The 17549-nt window shown below is 44.6% G+C and overlaps 1 protein-coding gene across 1 annotated transcript in view; it reads left to right on the top strand.

Annotated features, from left to right (window-relative positions):
- The first annotated feature begins 7816 nt into the window (after window positions 1-7816).
- Window positions 7817-17549, top strand: part of COL24A1 (collagen type XXIV alpha 1 chain) — a 282681-nt gene continuing 272948 nt past the window's right edge. The window contains exon 1 of the mRNA XM_060232149.1: window positions 7817-8107. Within this exon, the coding sequence (XP_060088132.1) occupies window positions 8052-8107 (56 nt within the window). The 5' untranslated portion in view covers window positions 7817-8051. The remainder of the gene's footprint in view (window positions 8108-17549) is intronic.

Here is a 17549-nt window from a genome sequence, read left to right as displayed (position 1 = left end):
GGAAAGGCTGGATTCCTGGCAATAGACCTTGTTAGAATGCTTTTCCTGCTGAAGGTCCTTCCCAGATCTGAAATCATTTACTAGGGTATGTTTATGCTACTTCCCTCCCACAAAGGCACCTAAAGAGCTATCCAAATCAACTAATTTCAACAATATGATTTACATAAAAAACCCCCCAAACCCAGCACATACTGACTGAGTGGGTCCCAGACAATGCTCCCACTAAGCTGTGAGAAAAAATTCTACTTTGTGAGCTACTGGCATTACAGTTGTGAGTGAGCAATTTGCCTACTGCATAAATAATTAATTTGCTCTGGGGCTAGCCTTCCTAAACTAAGACAAAATGTGTGAGCCAGAAGTTAAAAAATCTGTGAGCTAGCTCACACTAACTCAGCTTAGAGAGGATACTGGTCCCAGGCTATGAGGCAATGGGGCTGAGAACCAAGGCCTGAGAGCCCTTTGGCTCTTGCCTAAGGACTTGCATCTATGGCCATGCTCAAGCTTAAGTATCTGCAGGGATTAGAAAAAAAGAAGCAGCTGCTAGCAAGCTAACAGACTCCTTCCAGCTTCTTCCCTTGCCCTCACTGTATCCCTACTAGGAGCTCTGACAGACCTCTGTATCTCCCCAACTCTCAGGCAGATTTTTCCCACCAAAACTTCAGCTCCACTCAAGGACTGATTCACCCTACAGTAGCATATATATCTTCTATATCGAAATAGACTTAAACCCACCCTTTTGTTTAGATGTTGGTTTAAGTTGTGTGTGTACACACACATATACACACAGAGTCTGATACAGTTATTAGAAGATTGGACTTACACCCTGCCCTTCATTTGGAGTCTCAGAGTGGCTTACCCTTCCTCTCCCCACAACAGACACCCTGTGAGGTACATGGGGCTGAGAGAGTTCTTTCAAGAACTGCTCTTGAGAGAATAGCTCTGAAAAATCTGTAACTGACCCAAGGCCACCCTTTCTGTGGAGGAGTGGGGAATCAAACTTGGTTCTCCAAATGAGAGACTGCCATTCTTAACCATTACATCACACTGGCTCTCGAGAAGTGTAGCCTAGTTCCAGTACTGGCTCACTAAAGCGGCCCAAAAGGAAGCTAGAGCTATTGGGAAACTTTTAGGTGGGGGGTGGAAGCAATTTTTTTTTTGACCCAGTGTTTATTATTCAGTACATCTACAGACTATACAATTTCATTTTATGTGGAACCAAAGCTGTGCAATGTCAGCAATTGTCTTAATATCAGGTCCATCTGCACTCTGACAAATTTGGAAGTATTTTATAAAAGGACTAATGTAGGTTCTCATATAAGTAAAACTTACTGCTCTGCCCTTGTCAGACACAGTGACAAATCATATTTTGTCATTACCTGAATAAGCAGGGGGGTCATATTGATTGTAAGCTCCCTTCCCTTCCTTGCTTCATATTTGCACTTAATTACAACTAACTTACAGCAACTCCAGTTAAGGGGCTTTCAAGGCAAGTGAGAAGCAAAGGTGGTTTATCTTTGCCTTCCTCTGCAGAGCCTTCCTTGGTGGTCTCCCATCCAAGTACCCACACAGCTTCAGAAAACTGATGAAGTTGGACTATACCATGAAATCTCCTCTCCTCTTCTCGTTTCATGCATGGCCCCAAAACTTCAAAGCATAGAGTGATTCCCCCCCTACTGTTTTCTTTCCTCTGGATCCTTCATCCAGTAGTAAAACTGCTACCATCTCTGAAAAGCATTTTAGCTTTTCTGAACTGCTGCCACAAGTCAGTTTGCATTAGCAATGAAAGAGGTGAACATGAAGATGCTCCATGAGGCAAATAGCCCCTTCTTCATTCTAGTTCTGTTCAGTTTAAAAAATTCCAATCACATGCAAAACACAGAGAAGAAAGGGAGGGGAAGACAGGTTTAAAAGAAATGTTTTAAAGATGCTGACTAGACAATACTAGCACACATCTATATCCATAGTTATGCCTCATGTATCAGGGAGTAGATCAGATGTCATGGACCAGAGTATAGAATCTTCCTCATCAGGTGAAGAGGCAGAAGACTCAAAAGGCGGAAGCAGCTGACACCATCACAGAGGAGGCTGAAATTGCTGAGCAGTTGGGTTAAAACGGATAAAAGGAAGTACTTCTTCACCCAAAGGTTGATTAACATGTGGAATTCACTGCCACAGGAGGTGGTGGCAGCTACAAGCATAGCCAGCTTCAAGAGGGGGTTAGATTAAAAATATGGAGCAGAGGTCCATCAGTGGCTATTAGCCACAGTGTGTGTGTGTATATATATATGTGTGTGTGTGTATCTCCAACATGGCTTCTCTTATGTTCTTATGAGGCAGCTGAAAAAATCAGGAGCCTCTTTTGTTGTAGGAGGAACCTTTGTCAGCCATCTCATCCTGGGATACAGCCCTGCCTTCTAATTCAGACTTATATCCTGAGCCCTCCATCCCAGAAGACTACTGCTGAACCAGAAGTCTATCATGCAGCAAGCCCTCAAGCTTCTCAAAGTCCTGGACCACCTCAGCCCCATCTTAGTACTCACCACGATAAATGAGCACAGCACCATTAACTACTGGCAGGCTGCTTCTGGAGGGGAGGGGACTGTTTCACCACCTCCTTGAAAGAGTATTTAAGGCTTCATTTCACCTTCAGCCTTTGCTAGAACATTCATGTTACATTGTTCATTTCAGTTGCAGTGTCATGATTCCTGGACCTTAGCCTTGAGCTGAAAATTGGACCCTAGCTGGTATGCTCACAGCATCCTATTACTTTAGAGGTTTTGCAGAATAGAAGCTGTGCGTGTTATAGCCTGGGCTGACTATAATCAAAAGGTGTAAGCTGGTGGAAAATATTCCTGTCTTGAAGTAAAGTCCAATGGCATCATTTTTCCTATGATTATACTGGAGTGCAGTTCACAATTTTGGAGGCTGTAAACAAAACACTTGCCTCCCCCAAAGAGAGATTGTGCTACTACATAAAGCACACACAAAATTAATGATGGTTGGGCCATTGTCTTTATAGCAGACATCAACAAATGCAAGGTTGCCATGGTGCCTAACAATTTCATTGTGATTTTGTTGTAGAGACTCTCAGCAATCCCTATGAAAAATGCAAAGTTTACTTATCATTTCACATCAGTACATATTTTGTTGTATGACATAAAAATGCATATGTACAAAGTTCTTGTCAATTGCTTGTTTACATGCGAACTTTTCAGTGTTCAGTGGTGGGTGGATGAATCTATTTCTGAACCAGCTTCTTTCTATATTGGCTTCAATTGAGTTTTTTAAACCAACAGAACAAAAAGGGGGAAGATTTAAGGGAAGAGGTTAAGTTTTTGCTGTGATGATGACAAACAGGATCATGGGCATTATGCTACATATACTACTTGTATCATAGAATTAGTAGAAGTACAAAAAACTATGAAGACTTTAGGATGAATAATGTTCATTCATGAATTTTTGGACTTTTTGGACTGGATATAGGAAATCCCATTTTTTATGTCACTGTCAGGACTTTCTGATGGCACCTGGGTTTTTTGGCCACTGTGTGACACAGGGTATTGGACTGGATGGGCCATTGACCTGATCCAATATGGCTTCTCTTACGTTCTTAATTAGAAGACATGACCATTTAAATACAAAATCCTAAAAGCTGAAAAGTGAGTTCAGTTTATAAATCTTTGGGTTGACTCTTATTCTTAGACCCAAGGAAAATATCTCAAGGTCTGCTCTAGAGGATGCAAACATTAACTTTTTGGACTGGATACAGGAAATCCCATTTTTTATGTCACTGTCAGGATCTGTCTCTTATGTTCATGCAAAATGGCAATCCTCAAATAAAATTATTTAGAGTGTTAAACTAGGTCTGGAATAACTGAATTCAAATCCCCACACAGCCATAAAGCTCACTGGGTGAGTTTGGGCTAGTCTGCCTAGATATAACTTCCAGCATTATTGTGAAGATAAATCAGAGGAAGAAAACTGTTTTATACTGCACTGAGTTCCCTGGAGAAAGGGTGAGAAAAATGCAACAAATCTGTATTTTGTCTGACTTGCAAATTATGATTTGTACTCTTCCCTGCAAAATGTTGGCATATTTCAAAATCACTTTCTTTTTTCTGACTAGAAAAACTTGAGAATTTAAGATTAGGGATGGGCATGGACCGAAAATAGGTGGTTTGAGATTTGTGGCAGCCCATGGACTGAACTCTGAACCAAACTGGCCTCACATGGACCAAACTAGTCTGACATGTATGGGACATGGCAGAATAGGGAGAGGGATCTCCCAGGAAGTGGCTTCCCTTCCCCTTCTCCTGGCCATGGCAAGTTGCATGCAGAAGAAAGGGAGGGGGGACTGCCAGTAAAGGAGCTTCCCTTCCCTTTCTTCCAGCCCTGGAGATCTGTGTCCAGGATTTGTACTCTTCCCTGCAAAATGTTGGCATATTTCAAAATCACTTTCTTTTTTCTGACTAGAAAAACTTGAGAATTTAAGATTAGGGATGGGCATGGACCGAAAATAGGTGGTTTGAGATTTGTGGCAGCCCATGGACTGAACTCTGAACCAAACTGGCCTCACATGGACCAAACTAGTCTGACATGTATGGGACATGGCAGAATAGGGAGAGGGATCTCCCAGGAAGTGGCTTCCCTTCTCCTGGCCATGGCAAGTTGCATGCAGAAGAAAGGGAGGGGGGACTGCCAGTAAAGGAGCTTCCCTTCCCTTTCTTCCAGCCCTGGAGATCTGTGTCCAGGAGAAAGGGAGGGGTGATTGCCGTGAATGGGGCTTCTCTTCTCCCTTCCTCCTAGCTGTGGCAAGCCATGGCCAGGAGAAAGGGGGGGATGCCTGGAAAGGGGCTTCTCTTCTCCTGGCCATGGTGAACTATGACCAGGGGAAAGGGGGGTTGCTGGTAAAGAGGCTTCCCTTCTCCTTTTCTCCTGGCCATGGTGAGCTGTTGCCAGGAGAAAGGAAGGGGAGATTGCCCACAAAGGGGCTTCCCTTCCCCTTTCTCTCAGTCATGGCCAAGAGAAAGGGGGATTGCTCGGGAAGGGGCTTCATTTAAATGACTACCAGCCATTTAACTCTTTGGTTTTTTCCCCTGCCACTTCAAACTGCGGGGGGGGGGAGGGAGAAGAAGAATTGCAGATTTATACCCCACCCTTCTCTCTGAATCAGAGACTCAGAGAGGCTTACAGTCTTCTATATCTTCTCCCCCCACAACAGACATCCTGTGAGGTGGGTGAGGCTGAGAGAGCTCTCACAGCAGCTGCCCTTTCAAGGAAAACTCCTGCTAGAGCTATGGCTGACCCAAGGCCATTCCAGCAGCTGCAAGTGGAGTGGGGAATCAAACCCGGTTCTCCCAGATAAGAGTCCAAGCACTTAACCACTATACCAAACTGGCTTTCACACCAATCTTGCTCTCCAAAACCAGAGGGTTAAATATGGGAGTGAAATGCCTCCTAGGGAGCATTTCAGCTCCTCCTTTCTGCTAGTCCAGCTGTCTCAGGCTCCTTCACACAGCCCATTTAAAGGGATGGCACAAGGTAGCTTGAGGCAGCTAAGCCCAGGGAGAGAGAGGGCTGAACTGAAAAGGTCAAAGTTCAGTAAATGTCTGGGAAGCATGTCTTCCCTGAACATAACTTCCTAAGCCCGGAACCGGCCCCAGTTCAACTTAAATTTTGGCACGTGAGCTAGTTTTTGCTCATTCCCATTTAAGATGCTGAGAATTCAAAATTCTGTTCATGGGGAAAGTTTCATAAAGAAACTTTTCAAACTACAAAAAGCTTTGTTAACTAGACAACTCTGAGTATTGGCATGCTTGAGTCACTTATGCTGCTCCCACTCTGCACTGCTTCCCTCTCGCTGCTGGTTGGTTGGGGTGGCAGTAGGTGCATGAGTCACTCAATGCCTGCCAGTCAAGTGACTTGAAAAGGTTCCTTACACACCCACTGGCCAAGGGAGTTAGGGAGGCTCTGCTCAGGTCATTTGTATGCCCTCTGACCAAATGACTGCCTCACACACCTGCTTGCTGAGTCATCTGTGTGGGCCTGCAGCACCAAATGGGCCATGTCTGAACAGGCTGTTTGAGCAGCCAGGTCCTGTAGCTTGAAAATGGTGTCTGGGAAACAGGGTAATGTGATTAGCAGAATATGTACCAGCTTAACGCTACTGCTGTCTGGTCACCAGGTAAAACTTATTTTAATAGGCATATCTGGTTAGCAGCCAACACCCATTCTGCACAGATACTGGTGAACAAAGTTTTTACTATACATGCAAACATTTTGACCGATTTTACACTAGGCTTGTTCTGGGTGGAGAGCCTTTTTGCTCCTGGCACTTATCTCGGTTTTCACACAAGCTGTCCCGGAGCTGTGAGTTGGCATGCCACTTTTCCACAGCAAGCGAGATCCTGTAACAAGCTATTTTTGCTTGCTGTGGAAAAGCGGTGCACCAACTCACAGCTCCAGGGCAGCTTGTGCAAAAACCATGAGAAGCACCGGAGAGAAAAGGGTTCTCCACCCAGAACAAGTTCTAGTGCGAAATCCGTCTTCGTTGAATGTATGGTTAATTATAATCTGGATAAGAGGGTGTATAATTTTTTTTTCTGTAGTAGGACTTATTTTGGTTGTACACATATTAACAATTTTGTGATGGGGGCTTTATGTCTCTTATTTTCAATTTGGTTTAACTTCTTAGAAGAAACTAGAATATGCTAATAGTGTGAATTTTCTGACTTTTGTAATTTTGTAAAAATACTTATCTGGTTACCTATTTAATTCCAAACAAAGGATTTACATTTGGGAAATCTTGACAGCTGCAAAGGGGCTGGCTTAACAAGCAGTTAAGATTCCTCTCAAAATGATCTTGTGAAACTGATCTGTGATCAGTATTGGCCATTTTAAATTGTTGTCATGGAAAACACAAAGCAATTTTTGGAACACATTTCACTAAGCAAATCTGTTGACTGCTTAACCTTGGAAATGCTACTCAGGAAAATGAGTAATTTGGTTAAAACAATATGATATGAACACTGATATTAGTTATCAATCTTTCGCCCTATAGTTTGGCACGTGATGGGTATTTTGATGGGACTTTATCTTTTCTCTGTTTCACCAGTATAATATAAGCGCATCTTCTGCCGAGTCAGTAAACTTCACGATGTCTTTGAACAGTTAACTTTCACTGTTCTGAAAAGCACAACCCCTCTGAAGAAGTGAGGGAAAGAACATATTTTACAACCTATATCCCCAGCGCTGAGGTAGCAAAACAAAAGTGAAGACAGCGATAGAGAGCCCGCGTCTGTGCAGTAGCGCTGGGTTCTGCGCTTTGCCCCCCCCCCCCGAACGTCGGGCTCGTGGGCATTACAAGAGGCGCAACAGGAGCAGCGACTCCTCGAGTCCCCCTGGCGGCAACGGTGAGTCAGCCATCTCCGGCCTGAGGCAGAATCTTCGCCTCCACCGCTTGGCGGGCGGGGAATGTTTGAGATGCGTTTGATGATGTAATCCCAAATCAGTGAGCGGTGAAATTTAACACCGAGCCACGGCGGGGAGGATTTGCTTTGCGTTGGGTTGACTCTTTCCCCTGCTCCGCGGCCAGAGGCAGTCGCCTTTCAGCGCTGAATGCCTGTGCCATTGCCACTATTCGCTGCTGAGTGCATTTTTTTTATTCCCCCGAAAGCTTGGTGTTCTGTGCGTTGCTGCTGCTCCCCGGCTCCAAGAAATCTCCCTGCGGGGAATCTCCTCTCAGCCCCGTCCAGTTGCATACCATTGCGCTGCACTTTGCAAAACACAACAAAAAACTAAACCTAAACAGCAGCAGCAGCAGCAAGGACACCCGTCTGTAACCAGGACGTGAGCCAGCGCTCGGGCTCTTTGCCAGAGCTGGCTTTCCTAATCATGTGGAAGACCCTCTAGTGCCAAAAAGCGCTCTGGACAAACCAACCCGCGACCACCTCGTGGGGCCTCGATTTCATGGACAGTACCTGAACCTTGTGTGGTCGGGAGTTGGCTTCTGTTTTCGCGTAGGACTTCGCTGCTCGGACAAATGCATACAAATGCATTTAGGAGCTCAAAGGACAAGGCGTGGAAACATTTCTCCCACAGCAAAAACGTGAGTAAGAAAGAACACCGGAGGGGGCGGGGAGTGAAGCCCAGGCAAGGGGGCGGGTTGCTGTTGCTGCCGGAGCTTGCTTGCACACAGCGCACATTTTGCAAGCGTGGCTTCCCGTTTGCCGCTTCCCATTCCCACTTCTTTGCTTGGGGAAACTTGTGTAAAAGGGTCATCAGGGCTTCGGATCGCAACCTTCGCGTGGAGCAGGTTTCTCTGTCTTGCCGCTTGCTTGAAAGCAGTCAGGTGGCGAGAAAGAGCATAAGGGGGAGGAGAAATGAGTTTGGTTGGCGCCTTTCCCACGTCTTGGTGGCACAGGCGGCGGGGATGCGGGGACTCCCAGGTCTCCCCAGCTGTCCTGAGACTTGCGAGGGCTTGTTTATCTACCAAGAGGGAGGATGAGAGCTCTCGGGATTGGTTTAGCCTCGTTAGGCGACAAGGAAGCGCTGATCTTTTGCTCTTCTTAAAACATTTAATCTTCAGCAAGAAATTGGCCCCGTACAATTTGCTGATGATGGATTATGAAGCAGATTGATAATGAATTAGAAAGTTTTGCCAAGCAGAGGCTTGAAGGAAGGTGTGGTGACTCCTTCAGAAGTGATAACTGCGGTCTCCTTCCGCAGCCAGCTTTTGAAGTTATCTTCAAGAAGCATGCCGAGCCGACTCCATAGAATCACAGTTCACAAACTTATTGGTATTCCTAGTCACTGGGCTAGAGTGCTCTGCTCCTTTGTATGGCCCTATCTATGTAACAACAAAAGAACAAACCTACAAATGAACAAACCTGCAAGGATGCTTGCTTTCCTTGCTTGTGTTATTTTGAGAGAAGGAGTTGTTTGATTTCTAATTAGATTTGGCTGAATGCTGAGACAGAGTTGCTCCAAAGGCTTAGCTCCATGCCCCCTCTGATTTTTAGATCTTTAAGTTTTTGCTGGGGACCTGTAGCAGGCACAACACATTTCAAACAGCTTGTCCCTCTATGCAGTCCACTTTGTGGAATTAAGTGGAGGGAACTCAAGATGATTGTTACTGAAAGAGGGAGGAAAATTTTGGTTTATGTGAGTATGAGAGGGGTGGGAGCAAATGAAAAACTTATTCCCACCTTCTTTTCTCCCTTGCTTAATTTTGAGACACTAGTTGCCAAAATGGTTAAGGCGAATAGTCCTCTGGTTCATGTACACAAATAATTCTTTTTCTTGCTTTAAAGGCACAAAAGCAAAGAGGCATTTGTTGTTCCTTGTAGTGTAATGTTTATTTCAGGGGTGTCAAACTCATTTGTTATGAGGGCCAGATCTGACATAAATGAGACCTCGTCGGGCCATGTGTGTGCTTATTTAAGATTAGGTAGCAGAGATATAAACTTTATAAAGGACACAAACACAAGTAAAGATTTGTTTAAAAATTAAAATAAAACATGCTCAAACATTAGCACATTTGTCTTAAAGGTGCTTTCTTTGTATTTCTCCCATGGGATCTAGGGAACTGGGCAAGGAAGCTCTGGGTCTTTCCCTCCCTCCAGGGGACCAGGAGAGGGAGGAAGAGAGGCTTGCCTCAGTAGCTCTGCTGTGCGATTAAGAGAGGCTGGCCAAGCAACCTCTGCCTTCCCCCCTTCCTAAGGGAAGAGCCTCAGCCAATTGAGAAAATAGAGGTTTTGCTCTGTAGCTTCTGTGCAATTGAGCAAGTCTAACAAAGCAAGCTGTTATGCAGAAGAAAGCAAGAGAGAAAAGGAAGCAGATGACAGCCAGTTGCCTGGGGACCGGATTCAGCCCCTGGGTGGCATGTTTATTTAATTCACTTGAACTCCACCTGTCTCCCTGATGGAGGACCCAAAGTGACTTACGTTGCTCTTCTTTCTTTCATTTTATCCTCACAACAGCTCTATGATGTAGGTGAGAGGGACATCAGAGTCAGTGGGTAAAAGGGGACCACTTTGAATTTTGTCACCTTCACTCAGTACCTCAGGAGAAATCAAAATTAACCTTGTAAGAAATAATGAAGGCACTGATAGCGTTTTAAAAGTTCAACCAAATAATAGATTTATTATGTACAAAAAGGCTAGGAAGGGAAGAAACAATATCAGATGAATGTTTATAAAAATCATTTGGCAGGCAGAAAATCCAAGTAATAACAACAACTCAAGAACACTACTGATGTTTGCAGGCCGATATTATACAATGTCTTCCCTCACACTGGATAACACTCATTCACTCTAGAAAGACTTATATTTAAAAAGCCAACTACATCTATATGTCTCCACATACTATCTCACTCACTCAGAGGACTGACTGAACTTGTGAAAGATCTTCCCCTCACAGACCCTTTCCCCTGGCAATATTAGGTATCTCCTAGACTGTAGAGCTATACCCTGGACACTAACACCCTTGAGGGCTCTCCACACTATCACCTCATTCACTTGTGTTAAGTCCCCTCACAGCTAGTATCTCTGTCTGACTTCTGGGATTTCCATACAGCCACAAGAACCTTTTGTCCCTGTGTGTCTTAGAACCAGGAGTCTGCCCTTTGGTTTGACAGAGCTCCTCAGCAGAGATTTACAGTCTCACTCTGCCTTGCGACAGTTTGTGCCACAACCTTGAGAGTTTTCCCCAGAAAGAACTTTTGTTAGCTCCTTCTCACAAATCAACCCTCACACAGATAAGAGCTCTAAAACACAACCAGCTCTGTCTCAGAAACTGAACTGAACACTCACTCGGTCTGCTCTCAGCTCCAATCTCCAAACCGAACTGAACATTGAGGAGATTTGTGCCCCAGCTGCCTCCCTCTACTTGATACATTCATTACCATGGAAGTGGCTTAGCCAATCAGAGTGAGCTGCTCAACTCTCATTCAGGCAGATTGCTTTCAGTCCATCACAGTAGGCTAGGCTGAGAGTGTGACCGGCACAAGGTCACTCAGCAAGCCTCCATGGCATAAGTGGGGACTCAAATACAGGTCTCCCAAATACTAATACAACACTCTTAACCAGTATACCACACTGGCGCTCTATTAAAAGTGTAAAAATATGGGTGATCCTTCTGGACACTCTTAGGTTTTCCATGGCCTTTGATTAGCTTCTGCTTAGAAAATGAACAGGTTCTATCAAACTGTCAGTTCTTTAATACTGTGAAGTCTTTCGTGGGGCAGCTTTCTGTAAACAAATCCCTTAGCACGCATAGTAGTCTTTCTGTGAAGGAACTGGAGAATAATTTGGATGTTTTTGTTGAGATTTGCAAGGCTGCCTCCTTTGTTTCATGTCTAGCTGGTTGGAATTTATTCTTTACTAGGGAAAAGGCCTGTTGTGAAGAAAAATACAACGGATTAGAAAGAGGCTTTTGGTGAGTGCCCACCACCCTTGCTGTCTTTCCACCCACCCAAGTGAAGGCATTCACTTCCCCCCACCTCAAAGGGAGTTGATCTCTGCCATCTGGAGAGCAGTTGTAATTCTGAGTGATCTCCAGCCCTCACCTGGAGATTGGCAATAGTGGTTCTCCAGGAGGAAATGGCTGGTTTGGAGGGTGTCATATATGTCATTGTACCTGTTTGAGGTCCCATCTCTCCCAAACCCCACTCTCTCCTGGCTCCACCCCTTAAATCTCCAGGAATTTCCTAAACTGGAGTTGGCAACCCTATATCCTTCCCTTTATCTGCTGCTCTGACTTCAGCTTTCCATTGCCTTCCCCCACTCCCTGCAGCCTCTACATAGGAAAATTTTAATCTTTCTCCATAGTGGCAGGGTGACAAAGAAGCTTATATCAGTCTGCTCGTCCCCCTTTGATCTGCACCACAACCCTGTGAGGTGGGTGAGGAGTGTGTGACTGGTCTGAAATCACCCAGCAAGAACCCTCCTCCTCTGTCCTTCAGCCAGTCAAGGGAAGGCTTTTTTCCTGTCCTCTGCAAAGCAGCGCAACAGGCAGTTTAGCCAATGGGTGTATAGGGAGAGGCAGCAACTGCCAGAACCAGAGTTGACAGAATTAGGAGAATTAGGGCAGGAGAGAGGAGTGGAGTCAACCAATGAGTTCCCCCTCAAAGGCCAAAACAGGACATGAAAGGGTCTTCCCTGCTGGCTTCTACTGAGAGAACCAAGCTTGGTTGCTTTTTCCTGAGAGAAGTAAGATTAGTTGCCTAGCAGTAGCCACTGCCTAACAGGTTCCCCAGAGGCAGTGGACCAATCCTCGTCTGTCTTGGAGCCACCAGTGGGTGGGGGAGGGCAGAGTCATCCAATGTGATGCTAGAACAGTTAATTGATGGTTTGATGGGCCAAAGGTTGATGCACCACAGTCCCATCCAGTCCCAACCAATGAGGGAGCTTGAATTTGCCAAGACAAAAGGGGAATTATATAAAAAATCAGGAATAAGGCCAGTTGTGAGGAAAAATACCACGGACTCTAAAAAGAGGCTCTGGGCAAGTGCCCCCCCCCACTTGCTGTTTTCCCACCCACCCAAGTGAAGGCATTCCCCCCCCCCAACCTTGGTGTCTCTCCACCCCAACTCACCCCCCTCCAACTACCACCCGCCTCCAACCACTTTTCCTCTCAACTACCCCTATACCCTCGGCACTCCACTACTTCCCTTACCAGTGACATTCACTCACCTTCCAACCTTGCTGTCTTAGCTCCCAACCCTTGGCCTTCATTCACCACCATTACTGTCTTCCACTCACCCTTCTGCTGAAACAGATGCTGACTTCCCACTCACCCCCGCGCGTGTATGTTAGTCAGTTAGTTAAAATTTTGTTGTGTATAGCTCTTGGCCATTACAAAACAGAACACAAACACCAAAATTCCCAGATAGCATCTTAAAAGTTCCCCAGAAGGGCCAAACCTCAAGAAGTTACAACCTTTGATATCACTCTTGCGCTTATCATATGTTTGTGTGTGTCCCCATGTCTGTGGTGGCTCAAAGCACTGAAACAGGCCCAGAATGGAGAGAAGGAAGAATAATTATGAGGGGTGCCGGAGGCATGACAATGATCACACAGACACTGAATCTCAGCATTTCCTTTTGTTTGCAGTGCATTGTTGCTGCCTTTTCCTGTCATATTCAGCCCTGCACCATTTAATATCAGTGGGAATTTGTGGCATGATCTGTGTTTTTTGCCTTAGCATGGTTGTGTTGTGGAATATGAAAGAGCAGGGGTGGCCCAACTGCAACTAGGGAGCCACATGTGACCTTTTCACACATACTGTATGGCTCTCAAAGCCCCCACTACCCCATCGGCTGGCTTACAGAAGGCATATGTCTCTTTAAATCAATTCTCCAAGCCAAGCCAGCGGGCAGCTAGGAGAACACATTTAATGTTCAAGTTGCTTTCTTTCCACCTCTCTGTCCCCCAATCTATTTATTTCCTTCCTTCTTTCCTCTGATGTTTGTGTCTTCTGGCTCTCAAACATCTGGTGTTTCCTCTGTGTGGCTCTTGTGTTAAGCAAGTTTGGCCATTCCTGCCATAGAGTATGCACCTCAAGGTAGGGAAATTGATCAGTTTTCCTTCTCCTTAAAGCTATTGAAAGTTCATTTGGGAATTATTCCTGTTTCAGTTAATGCACCAGATGTGATATTTTCCCACAACTAATAAGGTTGGGGGAAAGACTGATCACCTTATCAATGTTACTTTCCTTGGGTTCTGACCTCCAGTAAACACCACAGTGTTTCCCTCCCCTTCCAAAAGAGAGAGAGAGACAGATCCCAAAACTAAGGAGAAGTGAAATTGTAAAATCTTTTGCTTTGTCAATTTCACTGGAGTCCAGAGAGGTGAGGAATGAGGGAAGTGGTACCACTTAAATTTGTATGACTTTCCCCTAACCTTTGTATGACTATTCTATAGGAGATCCTGGTACGTGTTAGGATCCTCCCAGTGCTTTAAACAAAAATTAAATTGCAGAGTATGAAGCTCTAATTCAGATTAGGTCAACTAGGGAAGAAAGAGAAGTTTTTCAGGAAATGGAGGTCAATCAACTCACTTGGAAGGTGTCCCATTAAGCCTGTTCTATTAGAACAGGACATTTTCCCCTAGGTTTGTTGGCAACCCTACTTGAGGCAGTTGAATTGGTGATACTTGGGGTCATGAATTGGGCAAAGGAATTATGTGCCTATGAACAGTAACCAAATAGAAATTTGCATAATGGAAAGAAGTTAAAATGTGAAAAAACATTATTGTCAAATGTGTGCAACTCTGTTTATGCCTCCTTTCTCTCCAACTGTGACTCAAAGCAGCTTACAACATTGTTCTCCTCTGCTCTGTACAGACTCATGAATTATGTTAGGCTGAGGGAGAGTGACTGGCCCAAAGTCACCCAGTGAGCTTTCATGGAAGAGTGTAGAGTTGGTCTCCCCTGTCCTTCTCTGACTACACATGCTAATCAGATAGTGCAGGTGACACAAGCATGAAGTTTAAAATGTGACTGTAAATCCACCTTTCTGCAAAGCCATCAATGAGTTTACCAATTGGATGCAAGTGAATTTTAACTGCATTTCATGTGTGTGCAACAACAACTGGAGAAAGGCTTTAAAGAATTTTTAGTGGCATGTGTGAAGTCAGTGTGATTAGGCTGGGTACTAGGAAGTGTGCTGGAAACTCTTGAATGGCTGAGAGTGGATTTCCTGGAAGGTTGCTGCCTGCAGGCTTGGTCAAAAAGTAATATCTTGGTAAAAAGTAATATCTTGGTAAGCAGTGAGACAGGAAGTGTCACGTGAAGGCATTATGGGATGGCTGCACTGGTTGCTGTTCTTGGAAGGCCATGGTGAACATTGCTACCAGCTTTAAGTTATTACATATCATCTGTTTCAGAGGTACTTCAGATGTTATAGCAGGGAAATCTGGTTTGATGTTGAATGTATTTTCAATTCAAATTGGCAGCCAATCACAGCTCCCTGATGTGCATAGTATAATACAAAACACACACCACTTTCAAACTTTCCCCTTACACATATACCCCAAAAACATCTTTGTGGAAGTGTAATATATTCACTGGATGACTGGAGTTTATATTATTTTTAAAAAACCGACAACAGTTGCCCATTATTGCAATATTTTTGGAGCTGTTGTGTGGGACTGCTAGGAGTATTTCCTGTCTAGAGATGTATAGCCTGCTATTGAGAGTGGATTGTCCATTTAACATACAGGGAAATTTCATGGTGGACCACTGCCCTAGAGGAACACTGGTGTCCAGAGCAAGGGGAGCCAAGCCCCAGCCAGAACCTCAGGGGCCACTTGGTTTGGATCCTTCATCAGTAGTGGTAATTGCTCTCAGTTGTGTTTTCCTGCTGTCAGTTTTCATGAGGAAACAAATCCACAAAAGTTAACCAGTCCTAAAAATGCTTAATTGCTATCCCTCACATATGTTGATTAAAACTTTTTAATAGTCCATTTAAAAATATTTGTTGTAGAAACAGCTGCTCTTGGATTATCAGATTAATAGAGGAAGGAAAAACTTGAAAGGGAGGAAAAAATGTAATATTTCTACCTTGAGATCAGAAAAACAGTTTACAGAGTGATTTTTGTATAGCCCTGGGAATTCTGCATGCGGAGTTCCTAGCAAGCTGGTTCCATTTAGTGTGATTGCCCTACCTTGTTTGGCAGAGTGCTTTTTTAAATCTGATTTTCTCCCAACATGTATCCACTTTGAGATCCTGAGGATGTCCAGGGATCAAAACACTCACTGGATTTGTAGCGAGTGACCAGTTCTATATATATCTCAGGTGTATCTCAATTAATTGCAACCATGTCGAGTAATGGTCTAATAATCACCAGCTGATTATTAATTTATCTTTTAGTTTTGCATGAAGTCATCTTGTTAGCTTAGTACAGGGGTGGCCAAACTGTGGCTTGGGAGCCACATGTGGCTCTTCCACATATATTGTGGCTCTCGAACCCCCCAGTGCCTTGTTAGATGACATTTGCCTCTTTAAATCACTTCTCTAAGCCAAGCCAACTGGTGGTTTGGAGAATGCATTTAAAGTTAAAGTTGCTTTCTTTCCACCTCTCCCTCCCCATCTATTCCCTCCCTTCCTGGCTGCCTGCCTGCTCTCAAACATCTGACATTTATTCTATTTAACTCTTACATTAAGCGAGTTTGGCCACCCCTGACTTAGCACTTTCCACAGTCTTCTGAATTGGATCCACATGGGAACTTTCCCTGCAATGGACCCCCCCCCCACCAAGTAAAAGGCAGCACACAATTTGACCATGACTCCCCTGGCTGCCTTCCATTCCCCTTTTCATTTAAACTGGAAAAAAACCTGTAATTTTTATGGCTCAAAGGAGCCCTGTGGCGCAGAGTGGTAAAGCTGCAGTACTGCAGTCCTAAGCTGTGCTTACAACCTGAGTTTGATCCCAGCGGAAGCTGGGTTCAGGTAGCCAGCTCCAGGTTGACTCAGCCTTCCATCCCTCTGAGGTTGGTAAAATGAGTACCCAGCTTGCTGGGGGGAAGGTGTAGATGACTGGAGAAGGCAATGGCAAACCACCTGTAAAAAGTCTGCCATGAAAACGTTGTAAAAGCAATGTCACCCCAGGGCCGGAAACAACTGGTGCTTGCACAGGGGACTACCTTTACCTTTTACCCCTGACTACCTCCCCATACCCCCCTCTGTTTAAGCTGGGAAAAGAACTGTAATTTTTATGACTCAAAGGAGAAACTACATGATGGGTGATGCTTGCAGCTGCTCCAGGAGAGGGGTGGAGCTATGCTCCCCTTTCATCATTGTGTGGGCAGCTTACGTCTGCATATAATATCCCCTTTCTAGCCTGCTGAGCTGTGTTGTAGCTCTGTAGCATGACTTAGTAGAAATGGGAAAAGAGGAGGGTTCCAGGCTGTGGGGACCCACTAAAAGTTTTGTGCCTATATTTTGCACAGAAATGATGGAGAAAAGGGGGAGAAGTGGTGGTGCCAACAGCAACAGTGAGCAGAGCAAAACCAGCATGTGTGGGTGCCTCTCCTGCCTGTTCTTGCTTTGCTTTTTACTGGTGCTGTAGCAGGGTCATGTTTTTGCACTTTTATGTAGATGCAGCCCTAGTCATTGCAGCCGGGTTTCTCTGCTTCACAGCTCTTGTCTTTCAGCTAATGCTGGCTCTTTTCATATTCTTATATTGTCTAATTTCTGCAACCTCTTCACTCTTTAATCATGCCTTGCCTGCCCAGTATGATAGAAGTATTTGATTCTTCTAGGGATTTCAGAATGACCCAAAAGTACTTTGGAAGGAATAAAACTGAACTTGCTGGAGATAACCATTGGAAGAAAGGTTAAAGCAATGTATTAAAATATGAACCACAATTTAGGATGAGTTGGCTTCCCTTTTCAATATTAAATTTGCTGAGGATAACAATTACCTTAGTAAGGAATAAATCACCTGCCTTGGCACAGGACAGATCTACACCTTTTATATGATAGAAAACCTGAGACTGCCACTGAGTATATTCTTTATAAGGAACTGCAGGCAGTCCTAGTTCTCTGA

This window comes from Heteronotia binoei, chromosome 2 (assembly GCF_032191835.1).
Source record: "Heteronotia binoei isolate CCM8104 ecotype False Entrance Well chromosome 2, APGP_CSIRO_Hbin_v1, whole genome shotgun sequence".
Lineage (NCBI taxonomy): Eukaryota > Metazoa > Chordata > Lepidosauria > Squamata > Gekkonidae > Heteronotia > Heteronotia binoei.
This window is presented reverse-complemented; position numbering and strand designations above follow the sequence as displayed.